At 34.1% G+C, this 19,140-nt stretch overlaps 2 protein-coding genes across 2 annotated transcripts; both read left to right on the forward strand.

The window, feature by feature from the left end:
* The first annotated feature begins 3,738 nt into the window (after positions 1-3,738).
* LOC133876663 (DNA topoisomerase 6 subunit B) lies at positions 3,739-12,213 on the forward strand. The gene is made up of 19 exons (XM_062314917.1): positions 3,739-4,041; positions 4,170-4,222; positions 4,676-4,773; positions 5,699-5,804; positions 5,960-6,097; positions 6,244-6,295; positions 6,445-6,509; positions 6,991-7,097; positions 7,382-7,484; positions 7,630-7,715; positions 7,814-8,010; positions 9,476-9,591; positions 9,751-9,836; positions 10,038-10,110; positions 10,971-11,062; positions 11,234-11,372; positions 11,465-11,559; positions 11,662-11,839; positions 11,917-12,213. The coding sequence occupies exons 1-19, from the start codon at positions 3,945-3,947 to the stop codon at positions 12,061-12,063; spliced, it is 2,028 nt and encodes a 675-aa protein (XP_062170901.1). The 5' UTR covers positions 3,739-3,944; the 3' UTR covers positions 12,064-12,213.
* Positions 12,214-13,505: 1,292 nt separating this feature from the next.
* On the forward strand, positions 13,506-15,127 carry LOC133876669 (pentatricopeptide repeat-containing protein CRP1 homolog, chloroplastic-like). The gene is made up of 2 exons (XM_062314926.1): positions 13,506-13,699; positions 13,776-15,127. Exon 2 carries the CDS (start codon positions 13,792-13,794, stop codon positions 14,905-14,907), a length of 1,116 nt encoding a protein of 371 aa, XP_062170910.1. The 5' UTR covers positions 13,506-13,699; positions 13,776-13,791; the 3' UTR covers positions 14,908-15,127.
* Positions 15,128-19,140: the final 4,013 nt, after the last annotated feature.

The following is a 19,140-nucleotide window of genomic DNA, read 5'->3' on the forward strand; positions in this document are numbered from 1 at the left end:
AAATATACATTCAATGTGTATATTAGACATAATTGACAATCCAATATTCTTTGTAATTACCTAATTGCTTGCCTTATTTACTAGGCAGCAAGTCTGTATATAACGACTAATGTACAATGTAAAAATCATCAAGAAAAAAACAATTTTCACACTTGTCCTTAATTTCTTTCACTTCTTTTCATTTTAAACTATTGATATGAGAACAAATATTTTAACATGTTTTAATTTATATGGATTCAAATAAAATTAAGGGTCTTATTTTTTAATATATTTGAATGTTTAATTTTTAATTTTTTGGTATGATTAACTCAAATTTTTTTTTGAAGTGTTTTATTTTTTTGTTTTTGAAAACAAAATAAGGCAAAAAAAATTATTTGATTAAACATTGAACGTGATGTGAGAGGATTTATTTGATTGCGTTAAATGTTGAGTGAAAAGTTTTGTTTTATTTTGTAGAATTTAGCTTAGGTATTGTAAAAACAATCACAGCACCATCTTGATCATTAAAAAAACTACAGCCTATGCTGTAATATTTGGAATTTAGATTTTTCTTTTGCTCTATTTTTATTTTTTTATTTTTTTATTTTTTTATTTTTTTATGTTTCTTTTCATTATAAATTACACCTATATGAACCAAATATTTTAAAAAGTTTTACTTTTTTTGGGTTAAAATAAAATTAAGGGTCTTAACCTTTATTGTCTTTTTATTAAAAGGTGTGTGATCATTTTTCTTTTATAAGCATTTTTTAACATATAATAAAAAGTACAATGAAAATGTGTTTAAATTCTGAAACTAAATTATAATGAAGAATCCCGTGCTATGCGCGGGTTATGAACTAGTACTCTATAAAAGAGTAGTTTTAGTATTACTAAACTTGTCTTTAATTTTATTTAATTTATATAATTTATATATATATATATATATATATATATATATATATATATATATATATATATATATATATATATATATATATATATATATATATATATAGTGGAAGAATGATGAATTATTGTTTAGGGGGGAGTTAAAAATAAATCAAGTGTAATGACATGCGCGCAATATAATTTTTTTTTTTTTGTTCTCTTTATATATTATGCTTCGATCTATTATGTATAAAAAATAATATAACTATGATTTTTGTTAATAATGGTAGTGGAAACATCCATTAATGGAAGTGTCGGGCTTAAGGTATTTTTTTTTTTCGACATGTCCACACAAGAGAGGGAGAGAGGATTTGAACTAGTGACCTCTGCTGCTTCATGAGGCATGGTCTCTAGCCCATTAAGCCCCTTGAGGACTTCGGGCTTAAGTTTTTTAAGGACATCTTCCATGACCAATTCAAAGATAAAGGTTTGGACTAGAATTGGATCAAGCCAAGAGAGTTAAAAAGGAAAGAGAATTTGACTGTTATGTAATGTTTGGTACGCAAAATGGGTATTTCAGTATAAAAATAAATAATTACTACTATAAATAGAAGAATGTGGAATTGAATAGTTGTTCATATTATTTGGTTTGGTTGTAACACTGGAATAAAATTTGATTTGTAATTAAATTTACTAAAACACCTAACAATACAATTCTAAATTACAATTTTGATAGACTTTTTTATGTAAATGGGATTTCAACTCATTCTCAAGCAAATTTGCCACTTGAAAACCACGCGCTCCCCTCAGTTTCTGGGCCTCAGGACTTTCGACAGCACTGGCCTCCTCAAATAGAGTTGAACTTCGACTTTGACCTCGTCATTAGAGTCATCAACACCGACATCTGGCTAAGTGTAAGACCTTCAATGACCAAGACCTTAGGCCTCGTTTGGTTTGCGGAATGTCTATTCCATTAGGAAAAGAAATAACTATTCATGGGAATAGATGAAGGTGGAATGGAATAACTATTCCTATTCTTTTGTTTGGTTGTAACGGTAGAATAGAACATTGCATATGTATTCTTTTGTTTGGCACAGTGCAATACATTGGTGAATGGAATCATATTATAATCAAATTTTCTAAAATACCCTTATAATACAAATATAATTTATATTCTTGAGGACATTTTTTTTTTCTTTATTTAAGAAACATAAACAATCATACTATGACCTTTTTTGTTTTTGTTTTTTTTTTTTTTTTTTTTTTTTTTTAATTTCATAGAGTTCATGGCTTCTTTTTTTTTTTTTTTTTTTCATATACATTTACGCTACAAAATGATTTATAAGGAAAAAAAAAAACACACACACACACACACACACAATCATCATATCACCATCATAAAAAAAATAAAAAAATAGATCATCTGCAAAGCCCTTTTTATTTTATTCTTTTTTTATTTGTTTTCTAGCAACAAACATTTATTCTTTGCTTACAAAGTAAAATGATTTATAAGAGAAAAAAATAATAATAATAATTATCATAAAAAAATAAATCATCTACAAAGCCCTTTTTATTTTATTATTTTTTATTTGTTTTTCAGTAACAAACATTCGTTCTTTGCTTACAAAGTTTTTCTCAAAGTACTAGAGAGGCTGATGTGCCGGCCAATGACTTTTGTGCCTCCTCCTGCAACTACAAGCTTATCAATGTCAGCTTCTTTTGCACATACTACAAGTCCACCAACAACAAAATCAATAAGACTATCGAGTCCCGCTCTCCTAGAGACTTTGATGCATGGCCATGGCACCCATATTGCCTCCATCGCCGTTGGACGCCATGTCTTCCTAGCGTCCACCCTGGGCTACAAGCGCGGCAGGGATGGTTTCCAAAGCCTGCCTTGTCGCCCACAAGGTTTACTAGAATTCCAAATGTTACAACTCTGTCATCTCTCTGAGTGTCAAGGGTGTTGTTATCCCCTACTATCTCGACGCTATTGCCATTAGCATTTTCAAAGCCTCCAATGTCGGCATCTTTGTCTCTCCCTAGGCCTCGGCCGATAATGGCGGCCCCGACGGACTCACCGTTATGAATGTTGCTCCCTGGGTCATCATTGTTGATGCTGGCACCATTGACAAGGATTTCTCAACCCACCTCTAATAGCGGTCAATTTTGGAGAATATTTGTGTAAATATTATTCAACATAAATGAATAGTAATTTTTTAGAATAGTTATTCCTACGTAATACTTATTCTTATGACTAAAAAACTTATCCTTCAAAATTAAAAGAAAAATTAATCATTTTTTTTAATTTTTTTTTTTGTTTTTTAAGAAATTAAGAAATTATTTTTTAAAAAAAATTAAAATATTTTCGTTTTTTTTTTCATAAAAATGTTCTTCTTCTTCTTTTTTTTTTATTTTTTTATTTTTTTTATTATTATTAATTTTTTTTTTATTTTTTTAATTTATAAGGGTATTTTTGTTTTATTAAAAAAGTTGTAAAGTCGTTTTTATCTAGCTTTGGAAGTACATCGACAATATTTTAGTAGTTCGGGGAGGGGGAAGGGACATTGCCTAAATTAAAAGTTTCGGGAAAACATTATCAATGAGTGATAGATTGAGAGAGATATGTGGACTTTAAATAAAATAAAATTGTTTGGAGAAACCAAATGCTCGTTTTTATATTTTAGCCTAGAAATAAACAAGGCAATAGTGAATAATTTTGGAGGGTCATATATATTAAATTGAACATAACAATGGCGCCAAATGCCAATGCTGCTCTTGCAATGCATAAAAAGCCATAGAAACTGGCGGGAAATTGGCGGGCGATTTTAGTCTGTAACGTTTTAGCTACACCTTTCTATATCGTGGATCGAACACCGTTAATCAACGTGGAGCAATCCTGACCGTCCGATAGAAATAAAACTCCCAAAGCTGACCAGCAACAAAATCACGCGCTACTCGGACGAGAACACCCTAGCGAAACTCTCCGGTACAAGCCCTAGCTACAGTTCCGTTTGCGTGCTCTGCTACTTCTTCGTTTCAAAGCTTTCGGAGCTGAAATTCTTGGCGGCATTTCCATGGAGACCACCGGAGGTAGCAGCGAGAGCCCACCGGAGCCGAAGAAAGGCAAATCGAAAACCCCAAGAAAAGCTAAGGAAAGCGTTCTCAAGCAGAGTCAGTCTCTATCTCTCTCTCTCTCTCTATATATATATATATGTGTGTGTGTGTGTGTGTGTGTGTGTGTTGTGTGTTTGTGTGTGTATGTATATCTAGGAATGATTTTTTGTTTTTTCTGTTTGCAGAGTCTCCAGCTGAGTTCTTCGCCGAGAACAAGAACATTGCTGGGTTTGATAATGTGAGTTTCATTTACTTAATTTTTGAAAAAATTTGCCGTTTCTTTTTCTTTTTAATAGATGTTGAGCAATTGTTGTGCTAAGAGTGCTGTAAAGTTGAAATTTGGTTAGGATTTGTGGGATTTGAGTTGAGGTGAATTTTGCTCGAAAAAAAATCAATTATGAAGGTGGGAAATTTAGAATCCGAATTTCGATAGTTTCTCAATAATTCAGTTGAGAATTTACTAAATTTTTTGCCAAAAGAAAATACAGTTTAAGATTGTAGTCTGTTAACAGCTAAGTGTTCAGAGAAATGTGGAATTTGGTCGTGAATAGTCCTGAATTTACATTCCTGTTTGAAAAATGTGGAATTTGAAGTAATGCTTTTTTATTGTTTCTTATGTTATTTCAGTTAATTTCCTCCAATTCTGTTTCGGAATTTTTGAAGTTTCGCATTGTAATTTTGTGGATTTCAGCCTGGGAAATGCCTTTACACTACTGTTAGAGAACTTGTTGAGAATTCACTTGATTCTGCAGAGTCCATATCTGAGCTTCCTGTGGTGGAAGTAACAATGTAAGTATGTTTGTTTATGAACAGATGAGCATGCAAAACCACGTGATTATGCATATGTAATCCTTGGGAATAGGGGTGTAAGATGAGCCCAACCGCTCGTGAACTTGGCTCGGTGAAACTCGATTCAGTCTTAGTTCGAATAATAAATGAGCCGTTAGTGAGCACAATAATATGTTTGAATATTAAACGAGACATACTCGTATAAACTCGGCTCGGCTCGAATAAGCTTGTATAAACTCGTATAACTTCATTTTTACAATTTTTTTTAGTATTATTTTAATTTGGTAATAAAAACATCTTAAGTAAAAGGGAATTATCTTCCTAATATGATAGATATAACTTGAATTATTGTTATTGTGAGTTAGTTTTAGAGATTTGTGTGTATATGAGTGTGTTTGTGAGTATGTATGGATATATGTGTGTGCGTGTTTGTGTATGTGCATAATGAATTTATATACATACATATAAACTTGAGATGAGATTATTTAAGATTCAAGATTCAAGTTAATTTATTTAATTAACTCAAATGATAAAATTTTACTATAATTAATTAACTAATGATTAGTATAGATTTACGAAAAGATAAACAACCATGATATTTACTTTATATAAGAAATAAATAAGTTAATTGAGCAGCTCGTGAACAAGCTCGAACTCGTTTGAAAAATAAATAAGTCAAGCTTGAATAGAATATCTAGCTCAGTGATAAGTTTGAGCTCGAATTGTGTTTGAAATAAAATAAATGAGTCAAGCTTGAACTTTCAATACTAAGCTTGAATACAACCCTACTTGGGAATGTATATTCAATATGTCAAGGATAAATGATATGCATAAGAAGTGTGGCTTTCAGTGTGTTGTTCCAGACAGTAATACATAAGCATGGATCTATGTAATGTTGTTTTTCAAATTGGTCTGGCCGTTGCAGTGAAGAGATAGGGAAGAGCAAGTTTAATTCTATGATCGGTCTTGTTGATCGTGAACGAGTTGATGAGGCATTATATGATGACTATGAAACAGCTAAGGCTCGAGAGGTATGTATGCTTCTGATGTGAATTTGTTTTGGTGAAAATAAGAAAGAAAATGTGAACAAATTGTTTCTGTCTTTTTTCTTTCTTGTTTCTTGTTTCTTTTATTTTTTTTTCAATCTTATCCATTTACTATGTTGTCATTTGTTTTCTGGCATCAGAAACGACTAGCCAAGCAAGCTCGAGCTCAAGAAACACAAGCGAAGAATGCTTCCCTTGGGAAGAAAGTCAAAGAACCTCCAGTATCAAAGGGTATGAAGGGTCGAGGCGAGGCTTCATTTTACAAGGTGACATGTAAGGTGTGCCAACTTTCCATCTTGACCTTCTACCATGTTTGTAATTTTCGCTGTCTTGATTTGCTGATTATATTGGTCTGATCTATGGACTGATTTCAAACTTGTCTCTGAAGTTTTAAAGTCATGTCTGTAAATGATTTTAAATGTAGGATAATGGGAGAGGAATGCCACATGATGACATCCCAAATATGTTTGGACGAGGTTCCACTCTTACTTGCTGGCTCAAGTTTCCATTTGATTACAGATTTGTCTGCGAATGGATTTGAGTACTTTTCTTAAATTGATGAGCGTATACAACACTTTATACTTCTAAAGCTAGTTGCAACCGTATGGTGTATTTATTCATGCAGTTCTGTCTGGGACAAAATATGGCTTAAAGCAAACGCGGGGAAAGTTTGGTCTTGGTGCAAAGATGGTAATATTTTGACATTATCTTGCCAACATGCATGGCTCTGCATCTTTTCTAGTTGTATTTGTTATACTCATGAACCTATGGAAATTGAATAACTGCACTGTGTTTTTCATAGAATTTCAAGGTATGATTCAATCACGTTGAATGGGACCTTGATAAAAATAGTCTTCACCAAATCTGGGTATATGTTCTGTTTTAGGATATCAAAAAATTCCAACTTTTATTATTTTTTAATATCAGTTATATCGGTGCATTTCCCTAATGTCCCTATGAAGATGAAATTTTCTACATTAAATGATATTAGGGGTCATAGACTATCTATAGGACATCCAAATGTACACATACAGAATGCAATGCAAAGTAAGCTTCTGCTTACAGTGCCCCACAAACAGAAGCTTATTTGCATAATCTAGTTTCTATGCTTGTCCACCTGACAATCAAAGTGCAGAATGCAATGTAATTGGACTCGTATTCACTTATGCAGGCACTGATTTGGTCTAAGATGAGTACAGGACTTCCTATAGAGATCTCGTCAGCAATGAAGGGCCAAAATTATGTTTCATTCTGCAGACTGGATATAGATATTCATCGGTATGACTTGATTATTTTAAAGGACACAAAGCTTTTGCAAAGTAATATATATGAATTCCACATATGCTTGTACAAATTGTCATATTTTTATATTTGTGTATATAGACATGTTTTACATGACATCTTGATGTTTTATATGAAGTTTTATGTATTGTTTCTGGAAATTTATATTTTTCTTATGAATAATTTCTGGAGCATTTTATAAGCTTTAACCATTACAGAATTGTGCTCTAGGGTTTTACTTCTGTTCATACTCATAAAGATAGCTTCATTTAAATATTCAGGAATATTCCTCACATTCATGTACATGAAAAACGAGACAGCAAGGATCGGGGGCATGGAGCTGAAATTCAAGTAGTCATTGAGGGAAATTGGACAACTTACCGTGTATGTAATCAATCATTGCAGCTCCAGAACTGCTGTAGCACTTTAAAGTTTTGCACCACATTCTCATCATGTTTGAAATGATACTTGAGAGCAAACTGATGGGGTATGTTTTGTTAACTAAAAAGTTTTCAATGGGCTTGTGCAGTCGAAGATCTTGCATTACATGCGACAAATGGCTGTCATAACCCCTTATGCCCAATTCCTTTTTAAGTTTGTCTCAGATGTACCTGAGTATGTCTCTCTCTCTCTCTCTCTCCCCAAATCATCATAGATGCACATACTTGTTTTCAACTCTTTCTGTTCTACTTGCCGTGTTGCTTTTTGTGTAGGAAGAATGTCACAATAAGATTTGCCAGGAGAACAGACGTAATGCCTCCAGTTCCTCTTGAGACAAAGCACCATCCCTCAGCTGTTGATTTGCTGCTAATCAAACGCCTGATCACGGAAACTTCAAAACAGAACCTTTTGCAGTTTCTGCAGCATGAATTTGTGAATATACCTAAATCATATGCTGAACGATTGATTGGTGAGAATTGGCAACTAAATTTTATCAGTCAAGCAAGTTAGCATATAATGCCCACTGCTGTAATGTTATGGTACTGTTTTACATTGATAATCAAGAAAGTTATGAAAAAGATTCCCTTTTGTTGCTATATAATCACTTAGAATAGAACTTCATAGTGTCTAACTTTTATGATGAATGTGGAGAGGAGCATATTCTGTATAATTGTATGTGAGAGAAACTGATAGTTGGCAAAGTGGCAGGAGAACTTGAAACAGTCATTAATGTAACAACATTGGATTAGAAGTGAGAAAAAACTATCAGTGAGCAACACTCATCTAATATATACCAGTTCCCCACGTTGAAAGTCATAAAATAATACAACCCCTCAGGCAGGAGCATATATGCCTTGGTATGATAAAAATTTGTGTGTGTGTGTGTTACTTTTGAAAAAAGGCGTTGAACACTAGTCATCTTATGCTTCAATAATTTACCTTGCTGGTGAAACAAACAGATAATCCTGAATTGGCAATTAAAAATGATGCTTTTGCTGTTGCCTTCACTACTAGATTCAAGTTCATCTTTCTTGTTATTGTTTCTACAATGTGTACTGAAGAAGCTTTTTGAGTATATTCCAATTTTGACTGGGAAAATAGAAAAGAGATAATATTGGATGTGGCATAATGATCAACCCCATCTGCTAGACATGATTAATAGTAGATGCTGGGAATCAATGTTTTAGGAGTTCATTACTGCCAGCTCTTATATAGTTATACAGATTGACAAGCGCCTCACTTTTAGGCATCGAATTCAGGAATATCATCGTCCCAAATAAATGTCTGATTGGTTCTTTATGGGGAAGCGAATATGTTGACCACCTTCTATCTATTTAGGGCGACAAGAATGTGAATACCTTTTCCAAACTTTCCATTCATGTACTACTTCATGATAGTCAAGTACCTTTTGCTGTTTTCCAGGTTATCCAGATTGAGATGAAATTCAGTATGGATCTTCTCTTTTGTATAAGAAAACAACCATCTATATTTTAGATCTTAAACCTAGCTGATAAGCCGCTTTGCTGCCCTACCACTTTAAGTTGTATGAGTTCAAAAAAAAAAAAAACAGGGAACTTACTCTATATAAACCCTTAAAAGGGTAGGCTGCCGGATAATATGGAACCAAATGGCAGGCTGTCACAAACTTTTATATGGAAAGTACCACATAAAGCTTCACTTTCTTTGTTCAATTTTGAAAGAGTATCAAAGAAAGCTAATGTTCTTTCCCTCCATAGCATGTTACAGTGATATGTATCTTGCTATGGTCAAGTTTGAGGCTTCATTTTGATAGTTCGAACTGTTGATATGTTGCTTAAATCTGAACAGTCATTCCATCCAATTTTGAATACATTTGAATTGTGTCCTCTGTTATTGTTGCTTTCCTTAGATGCTGAAGTTGATTCTTGGTAGTGATGCTCTATTGACTTTTGTAGGAGAAATGGGCTCAGATTTTAGCCCAAAAATGGCTGCCAAGTCTCTAACATCTCAACAAATAGTTCGCATCCATCAGTTGTTTCGTCAAGCTAAGTTTGATGACCCTAGTGGTGATGTAAGCTCTTGGTCTATGGTCCAAAGTTCTTCTGTTCGTTTGATTTCAATGTCATTTTCATTTTCAGTAGTTTGTTTTGATTTCTACATATCTTTCTCATTCATGGTCCTTCACATGTTAATTTTCTAGTTTGGCACATTGCTTAGAACCCTTTTTCAGTGTCTTAGTCCTGCAGGCGAATACAATCTTCGTCTTGGAATTATAAAGGAGCTGCATCCAGACATTGTTGCAACTTATTCAGGCAGGTTGTGTTTGAATGTTTTTTTATATCTGCTTCTTTTTCATTCTCTGTGAAACTGAGTTGTACAAATAGTATGCTAATATAATTCTTTTGTATTCGAAGTAGAATGTATGTTGTTAGAGTTAGATCGTTCCTCTGCTAATTCATTTTAGTTTTTAATTGTTTTTCATGAATGTGACTTTTTCTCTTTTACCGTTATATACAGTGCTCAAGTATTTGAAGGCCACCCATTCATTGTGGAAGCTGGTGTTAGTGTGGGAGGAAAAGATGTTAAGCAAGTGCGTGAGATACACTCTAGACAAATAACTAATTTAATTAAATAAATTACAGAAGCTGCAAGGGTTTTAGATATGATATTATTCTTCGTTGTGTTGCTTTCTTAAAGACACTAGATGAAACAACTAAGTAAAGAAGTTAATTGATAAATATAAAGGAAAAGGAGGCACTGTTCTCTTTTTTGCGTCTATTATGATTCGTAAAGGCTTTTTTTCCCTTTTTCTTTTTTCTTAGATGACAATAAAGGACTTGTTGGTGTTGGGTATAAATGTAGAATTTTTGGTATCCTTTGACAAGAAGGTTCTAGTGTTGATGTGGCATGTACTCTGCACTTAAACGTGTGTGATAACAGTCCACAGTTTTACCATATGCATATATAATTCACGTTGATATTGCAATAATTCGTATGTAGAGAAGGTCCTTGTACTAATTCACTTGGATTCATGGTCTGCGCCCATCCTTTGCTATTTACCTATATGGAACTTAACCAATTGAGAAATGTGTATGATCCTAGTAAGAATAGCACATAGAATACCATTCTTCTGGCAGGCTTCTTATCAACTTTATTATGATGTCAAGTCAATCTGCTGTTAGCAGTGGACAATGTAAGCGGCAGGAGTAGCAATAAAATATAAGACTTTACTCACACACACTTGCACATATTGACAATAACTGTGGGATGTGACTAACTAAAAATATGGAAGTGTATCCTAACTCTCGCTATTTTCTTGAGCATGGTATGTTTCTTAACCATTAATTGGTTCCAATGAAAAGCTAGTCAGATGGTATTACTTTTTATTCTCTAGCCATTCGATCAATGACTCAATATTTATGTAGCATATAATGCCAGTTTTAATTGCAGGGTTTGAACATATTCCGATTTGCAAACCGCATTCCACTTCTTTTTGAGCAAGGTGCTGATGTTGTCACCAGGACTGCCCTTAAGAGAATCAAGTAAGATGTACTCAGCAGCTGAATAATTTTTTTGCTTCCTTTTTTTTTTTTTTTTTTTTTTTTTTTGTGGGAGGATGAGATGTGGGGGTTAGTTTTTGTCATGATACCTCTGGCAATGAGAAAAGTTACAGAATTTTTTTAACAGAATTTCACTGAAATATCTTTTTTCAGTTGGAGTAGTTACAAGATCAACTATTCACAAGATAAAATTGGTGTTTTTGTGAGCATTGTGAGCACAAAAATCCCCTTTAAAGGCACCGGGAAAGAGTATATTGGAGACGACATAAGTGAAATAGCTACTGCTGTCAAGGTGGGGATTTTTCAGTTTTCATGTATCTCCAGGAAAAAAAGAACAATGAAAAAAAAGATCAAGTAAACTAACAGCAGTATTTGTTTCTCCAGTCTGCTATTCAGCAATGTTGCATCCAGCTAAAATCCAAAATAATGAAGAAGATGCAGGCACGTGAGCAGCAGGAGAGAAAACGAAATTTAAGCAGGTAAATCCAATACTTCTCGTCTGTCCTCTATGCATGAGTCCACTAAATGATGTTATTCTTCCTGTTTGCATGAACCGAAATCAAATTTGTGTGTGTTGGCAGGTATATCCCTGATGCTACGGGTGCTGTTTATGATGTTTTGAGAGATATGGCACAGTCTCATGCATCAAAGAAAAAGCGTTATGATGATGATGAGGATGCTGAACTATTAAGGAAAGTGTCTGCTCGTTTGATTACAAAAGAAACATTGAGGGAAAAGCTGGCTCAACATGTTGAGCAGGTGAGCTCAACTTGTATGGAATTGGGGCTCCTATCCAATGATGGGTTCTGGAGTGACCTTTTCACTTATATTTGCAGGTGGACTATGAGATGGCATTGGAGTATGCTACACAGAGTGGAGTGAGTGAAGAACCCAGAGAAGCTATGTATATACAGTCACTGGAAGCTGAAAATAAGTTCATTGACTTGCGTAGTCCCATCTTTGTTTTTAGACTCTTACAGTAGTAATTTCTTGCTATTCTTTAACAATTTTTTTTTTTTTTTTTTTTAATGCTAGCCAAAGAAAATTCATAGTTGTTTTCATACAGGTCACTCTCATCATCTATTTTATCAAAGTTATTGAAAGAAATAAAAACTTAAATGTTTGAGACGGGATGTAAATCTGTATTGTATCAAGAACCAGAAAATGTTTTGATTGTTTCCATTTTTAAGCAAAAGCAGGTTTCGATTTATGATTCTCATGAGAAGGTTGCAACTTGCAACTACTTATCTCCGCCCCCCCCCCCCCAACTCCTGATAAAATGATAATAGTTCTATTCGAACAGAAATGTGGCATGGCATTGCAACTGCTTATCTTTGTTTTTCTGCTTACCTTAGGACTTGTTTGTTTCACCGTACTCTTATTTTCTTTTGTTTCACCAAATGTCCCGAGCCTGCCTTGGAGCATTCTCCTTCTGCTAATCAAATGTTATTTTAGTTAGTCAGGATATTTAAATGAGAGCAAAAATAGCATTCGGCTTAGCAATACGAAAAAATGTTTGGCATTGCTCACTCACTAAATATAAAAACATAGCATTTTTTAATCTCTAATATTTTTTTTTTCTCAATAAAGAATATTTAAATAAAATAGAAAAATTATATAGTTAAAATAGAGAGCATGATGTAAATATTTAAAAAAGAAAAAAAGAAAGAAAGAAAAAGTAGAGAGAACTTTTTAGAAATAGAGAGGGGTTAAGTACATTTTTGCCCATGTGGTTTCAAATTTTTATTTTTCGCTGCATGTGTTTCATTTTTTATCACAGATAGTACCTAGGTTATTGGAAAAGACAGGAATGGTACTTCCATCTATTTTTCCGTCTAAAATTAACGGATTTTCATGTTATCGACACGTAACACATTTAAAATTGTGACACATGTCCCTAGATGCCACGTAAGACGCCACATCAGCGTTGACGTGGCTATTACATTTTTTTTAAAAAAATTAAAGGCTTTTTTTAAAAAAATAAAAAAATAAAAAATATGGAAGGGTTGGACCGGCCACTCCCAACCAAAACCTTTTTTTTTTTTTTTTTTCTTCTCTCTCTCTCTCCCTTGCTAAATGGTGATGGCCGAGCCATTGATGGCTAACATTTTTTTTTTAAAAAAAATAAAAATTTAAAAGAAGCCTTAATTTTTTTTTTTTAAAAAAAATGTGTAGCCACGTTAGCGTTGATGTGACTACTTACATTATATTTGGGAATATGTGTCACAATTTTAAGTGTATTTTGTGTCGATGATGTAAAAATTCGTTAGTTTTGAACAGAAGTATCATCTCTATCTTTTTCAATAGTCTTACTACCATCTTTGATAAAAAATAAAGTACAGAGAAAAAAAAAAAAAAAAACCACGTTGAACGATAACGTATTTAACCCAATAGAGAATGCTGTTAGAATTAGCACAATCCTTTCATTTGCAATTTCCGTCTCAATTAAAATTCGTTGGCAATTTCCGTCTCAACTGAAATTCGTCACGGTTATAATCTCAAAATTTGTAGAAAAGGAGGTTATTGAGGTGAATACCTCGGAGAGATCTCAGCCGTCTGTTTCATCCATCTAGTATCTCCCTCACCTCCTCGCCGGCCGCCGCTACGCTCCCTTCCCCAGTACACTCCTAATTCCCCATCTTCAAGATCGTAATTTTTTTTTTTTTTTCAATTTTTGTTTCTACTGCTACGACAGTAAGGAAGGATTCTCAATGGCGGGCAGAACATTAACATCTCGGACTCGGGCCTTTTTGCGGGCGTCTAACCCTACTCCCTCTCTCCCTCTGACCTTTCGTAAGCGTATCTCAACATTCCATGCCTCACCACCATTTCCATCGGTATCCTTATTGCCAGCATCAGCACGCAGCATAAGCTCTTCTTTTCCAAGCAGAGGGCATTCTGGAGCAGTGCTTCCGATAACATTCCATTCTATTTACAGACAAGGCAGATTATTTTCCGCGCAAGTAACCGCCGAGCTCAGCATACAAACCAGATTATCCAACCCAAAAGCAATCACCGAGATCAGTACCGAGGACCCAAAAGACTTGCTACAAATTTTCTGCAACGTGAGGACCAAAGAAGGCATCCGCAGCAATGCCCTCAAGATGCTCGACGCTTTGTCCAAAGATGGACTCACCCATGAGGCCTCGGAAATCTCCGCTCAGATCAAGGACAATGGTCCCATGCCTGGCGTGGTGGCACACACCGCCGTCATCGAGGCTTATGTCAATGCCAGCCAGCCCAAGGAGGCCCTCAGGGTGTATATGCGGATGCTTGCCGCAGGGATTGCCCCCAATGCCTACACTTACACGGTTCTTATTAAGGGGCTCGCTACGGATGCTAAACACACTGGGGACGCCAAGAAGTATGTGATGGAAATGTTGGGAAAAGGGATGAAACCCAATGCGGCGACCTACACGGCCGTGTTTGAGGCCTTGTCCAAGGAGAAGCAGCTGAACGAGGCCAGGGAATTTCTGGAGCAGATGAAGAGTGAGGGATTTTTGCCCGATGAGAAGGCTGTGAGAGAGGTCCTTAACAACAAGCTAGGACGATCATCTATATGGAAGCCCGCTTTTGTTGATGCATTTCTGTTGAAAAATAAGAAGAAGAAAGATCTTCTTATGAACAGGAAAGTTTGGTCCCGTAGATCTTCTATTTTGCCGGAATTCGTTGGTTGCTCCTTCCGAATTTACAATGGAAAAAATCATATTCGTTGTAAGATCACTGAAGAAAAGGTTGGTCATAAATTTGGAGAGTTTGCTTTGACACGGAAACGAAGAGTGAGAACAGCTACTACTGTACAGGGGAAAAAGAAGGGGAAAAAGTAAATTCAGCGCATTGATATGATCCTAATTTTAAGTGTTTATTTATTTATCATCAATTATCATGCTTTCCTACTTTTGCACTAGTCGTGCCGAGTCTGATTTTGTAGTGTCGAAAACTAAGGAGATTGTTAAGCTCCCATTTCCTATTTCCTGCGTCTTGTGAAAAGCTTGTAGATGCCGTATGGCTCATCAAGTAATGAATGAAAATTTACCTTTCATCTAATTTGAGGCAAGGATCCTCTTGAAGTGATTAAAGTAACTGTTGGTATCAGACTTTAAACCACCTCAAATCATTTTTTCTTCTCTCTTTGCTTCCCATATACGCCCAGAATTAGCATTAAAATGTAACATTTGAATGTGCATACAATCAGATTAGCTATATCTATAACGATTCGGGGTACTTAAGATGGTGACCTTCATATGTAAATTCTTACGTTAACACCCTTTTCCATGCTATGACAGTCTCTGCTGTTGAGCAGCTTCAAGTTATGGCTTCAAAACGACAATATAAGAGGCAGCTGCACAGCTAGAGGTACCTTATCTGTTAGCAGATCATATGTAGTCACTCCTGTAGTTTAAGTGTTCTTTTGCTTTTTATACTTCTCTCTGGTCTCTCTCTCTCTCTCTCTCTCTTCCCTTTTTTATTGTAGCTTGTTTTTTATTCTCTAATGGCACAAGTCTTTTGTGGCTCTTGAATGCCAACACTTTTAGGTTTCCTTTATACAATTGGAAATGGAACTATGATTATCGATCTTTTGGTTTTGTCATCATCAATCTGTAACAGACTATATGATGCAGGGCAAATTTCTTTTCTCCTGATCTGTCTCAGAATATATGAATCTTAGCATCGTATTAGGAATAAGTGGTTTGTTTTGATGTGGTAAAGGATTAGGAATGGTTCAAGCTTGGGATAGTAGGAATTCTTCTATTCATGGAACCAAATGTTTTATGGGGTTTAATTTAATGGTGTTAGGTGTAGTTTGTGGCAGCCAAGAAAAGTGGTCTAGTTAAAAGGGTTAAAGACTATGATCTTTGTTTGTGATAAAAGCAATATCTTTTGCATTTCTGAAATACATCAGTATTATTCATATGAAGTTGCATTTTTTAATATACTTTTTTCATGACGTATTTCGGGCTGTGAACCAAGTATGTAGTCCCTTTGAAGCCTATAGGGATATTCCAAAGATCACAGAACTCAGGGAGAAGTTTAAGAATATCGAACAAATTCTCAAGTCGCATGTGTTTTCTGATTTCTCCAGTTAAGTTTTCATCAAGGTTCTTGCCATATTTAAGAACCAAGTTTACATGACCCACTAAAATGCTAATGCTCTTATTTATTTATTTTCTCTCTTGATATTCTCAAATGAACTTATTTGTTTTTCTGGTAGTCAATTTAGACGTCAATTAATTTCCTTTTGGTTTCTTTTTTAGGCTTCAGATTCCTCTTCATTTTTTTAATAATCTTCATCTACTTTTCAAAAGATGGGCGCTGGACTTCGTGGATGACTAAACTTGCAATTGAGAAACTGAGAGCTGCCTTTTTAGAGATAACATTGAGATTACTGGTATGTCTAACTTTCTACTTTGTTATGATTATGCTTTCTTTATAAAGAAAATCACTTCATATGTCCTTTACTTTGAACTTAATTTTTTTCCATATCATTAGAATTGGCTAAGTTGGATAAAACTGAAAGGAGACACGCAATAAGAACAAATGAAGAAATGTGGAAGATCTTTCCTCCTTCAAGGAATGTTCCTTAAAGCCTCTGTATCCAGTTCTGTAAGAAAACGAGGTATCCTATCTACTTGTCTTTGACATCAAATCTTGATCTTTGTTAAACAAACATGAGTGGAGTGCTTCTTGGATGGCTATATGTCTTTGATAATCTTCACTATTTTAGTATAGAAGGCACATCCTTTTCAAATTTGTTAGCAATTTTTTTTTTTTAAAATGTTTGGAAGAGAACATTTTGAAATACCAACCTAAGGAAAATTGATGTTCAGACACCAACATGGGTGTTGTCACCTCTTATTTATGTTGAGTTTCGAGTCTTTTGACATATTGGTATGAAGAAAACTATATGTTTTCTGTGCTATATAACAAAGTCATCACTTATGAGCTTCTTTTCATTATCATGCAGTCTGCATCTTTCTGGATTTCATTGTTCCTTTTTAATTTTTTTCTTCACATTTAGTTTCCTTAACATTCTTTGAAAAGTAGAGAAAGGGTGAAATAAGTTGTAATCCTTTACTTTCATGCTACAAAGGTATTAAGCCCCTCTTGGTAGTTGACTGTCAGATAAGAATTCTACTGTTGGATCATATTGTGTAGAACCTAAGAATCCATGAAACAGCTCGAGGAGATACTTGATAATATATATATATATATGCACGTACTATCTCATAAATAAATCATGCCATGGCTATTCTTCTCTTCATTTTTAGAGAAGTAATTCTATAGTGCAGGATGAATTGTTGGCAGTGGCGACCTTAGTGCATGGTCTGGAAAGTAAATTTGATGCTGAAATAGCTGCAATGACACGAGTTCCATCGGGCAACCTTGAAAGTGTCAGTGACCAATCAGAGTAAGCACAGAAATTTGAAATTTTGAACCTTAAGTTCTAGTGCCTAACACAACTTAATTTCACTGTTGACCACATCCTCCTTTCAGGTATGTTAATCGCGTAAATATGATCCTTGCTAGTAGCGTTCCTGTACTTGGAAGCCTTCTTTCACCCGTTTTCTTCCAATTCTTCTTGGAAAAGATGATTATAGAGAAGATTGTGATACCTTAGGTTTTTCTTCTCAACATAGATCTTGGTAGCTCAATCGGTTGGAGACCACGCCTCATGAAGCGGAGGTTACTAGTTCGAATCCTCCCTCTTTCTTGTGTGGACATGTTAAAAAAAAACAAACCTTTGAATTTCGGTCCTTCAAATTATCAAAAAGTTTTTACTTATAAAAAAAAAAGGTTCAAGAATCATGCATATGGATTAAACAATATTTGTTTGGATTTGTTTTTTTATTATTGATACCTTAGGCAATATGTTTACTAATACAATAAAAGGCTTATGCATGTGTTTCAGAACCAACTTAAATGGTCTAAGTTGCATCATTCGTAGCTCAATTAAATATTTGTGTGGTTGTAGTTTATTCAAAAAGAAATGCTAAAGGTACCAAATCTTTTATCAAGAGATTTTAAACAGTCCTTTGAGGTGGGAAGTGCCCAATCCACTGTATTAGTCATTAGATAGCTATAAAGGAGGCAAACATATGGCAGGATTATTGCCCAAGTAAATTAGTACATTCAGGTCATTGGTTTATTATTTAGACTTCATGTTTTTGTGATGCCAGAGCCATAGTTGATGAAGAGTTGTCTGATGCTGAGCTGATGGCGCTGGCATATTTGAACAGAGAAGATCAGTGCAAGGATGACAAGAATTGGCATGATTAGACATAATTTGGGCAATAAATTATAGTGTGCAGTAAAACGTCCATAACCTTTGGCACCCGACTGACTCAGGTCGTAGCTCCAAAGAAAAAGAAAAAAAAAAAAGAAAATGAGGCAGGTATAAGGTGGGATCAACTCATTTGTCTAACAAAGACATCAAGAAAATATTTGGAGTATTATTACTTTTATTACAAATTTCTCGTGAAAGTCAATAATTGGTAAAATAATTAAGTTCTTATACCCATGTGAAGAGTGAAGAGTGAAAATGCTTTTTAAGAGTCTAAAAACAGGTTTATTTTTGGGAGTTAATTGTTGAAATTAGAAAATCATAGATTAAATTGAAATCTTGTGAAACCTGCGCAATTAAATTTGATTTTTCTTTTTCTTTTAATTCTTTTTAAGGGTCATTAGTAATTTTAATTAAGTTGTTCGGGGTTTTGAGATGCAACCTATAAATTCACATATTCGCCTCAATTTTTTTTTTTTAATTATTATTATTATTATTATTATTATTATAGCAAACAGATATGCCCCCAATCTTTGGCTCTTTTTGTCAATGCATTTTATGGGATGGATTTTGTTTTTGGTTCGATAAAGTATTTTGATGTCATATAAACATGAAAATTATTTTTGTATTTTTAGGATGATTTGCTTTTAAATTGATTGTTAATATATATATATATATATATATATATATATATATATATATATATATATATATATATATATATATTTATTTAAAAAAAAAAAAAAAAAAAAAAAAAAACGAAAGGTAGAAAACAAAA

This window comes from Alnus glutinosa, chromosome 9 (genome assembly GCF_958979055.1).
Source record: "Alnus glutinosa chromosome 9, dhAlnGlut1.1, whole genome shotgun sequence".
In the NCBI taxonomy this organism is placed as follows: domain Eukaryota; kingdom Viridiplantae; phylum Streptophyta; class Magnoliopsida; order Fagales; family Betulaceae; genus Alnus; species Alnus glutinosa.

Excerpts from the sequence above, each read along its gene's own strand:
- LOC133876669 (XM_062314926.1), top strand. The coding sequence starts at position 13,792 with ATGGCGGGCAGAACATTAACATCTCGGACTCGGGCCTTTTTGCGGGCG.
- LOC133876663 (XM_062314917.1), top strand. The coding sequence starts at position 3,945 with ATGGAGACCACCGGAGGTAGCAGCGAGAGCCCACCGGAGCCGAAGAAA. Across the intron at positions 8,011-9,475 it reads ATATGCTGAACGATTGATTG|GAGAAATGGGCTCAGATTTT; the intron begins GTGAGAATTGGC and ends TGACTTTTGTAG. Across the intron at positions 9,592-9,750 it reads TTGATGACCCTAGTGGTGAT|TGTCTTAGTCCTGCAGGCGA; the intron begins GTAAGCTCTTGG and ends ACCCTTTTTCAG.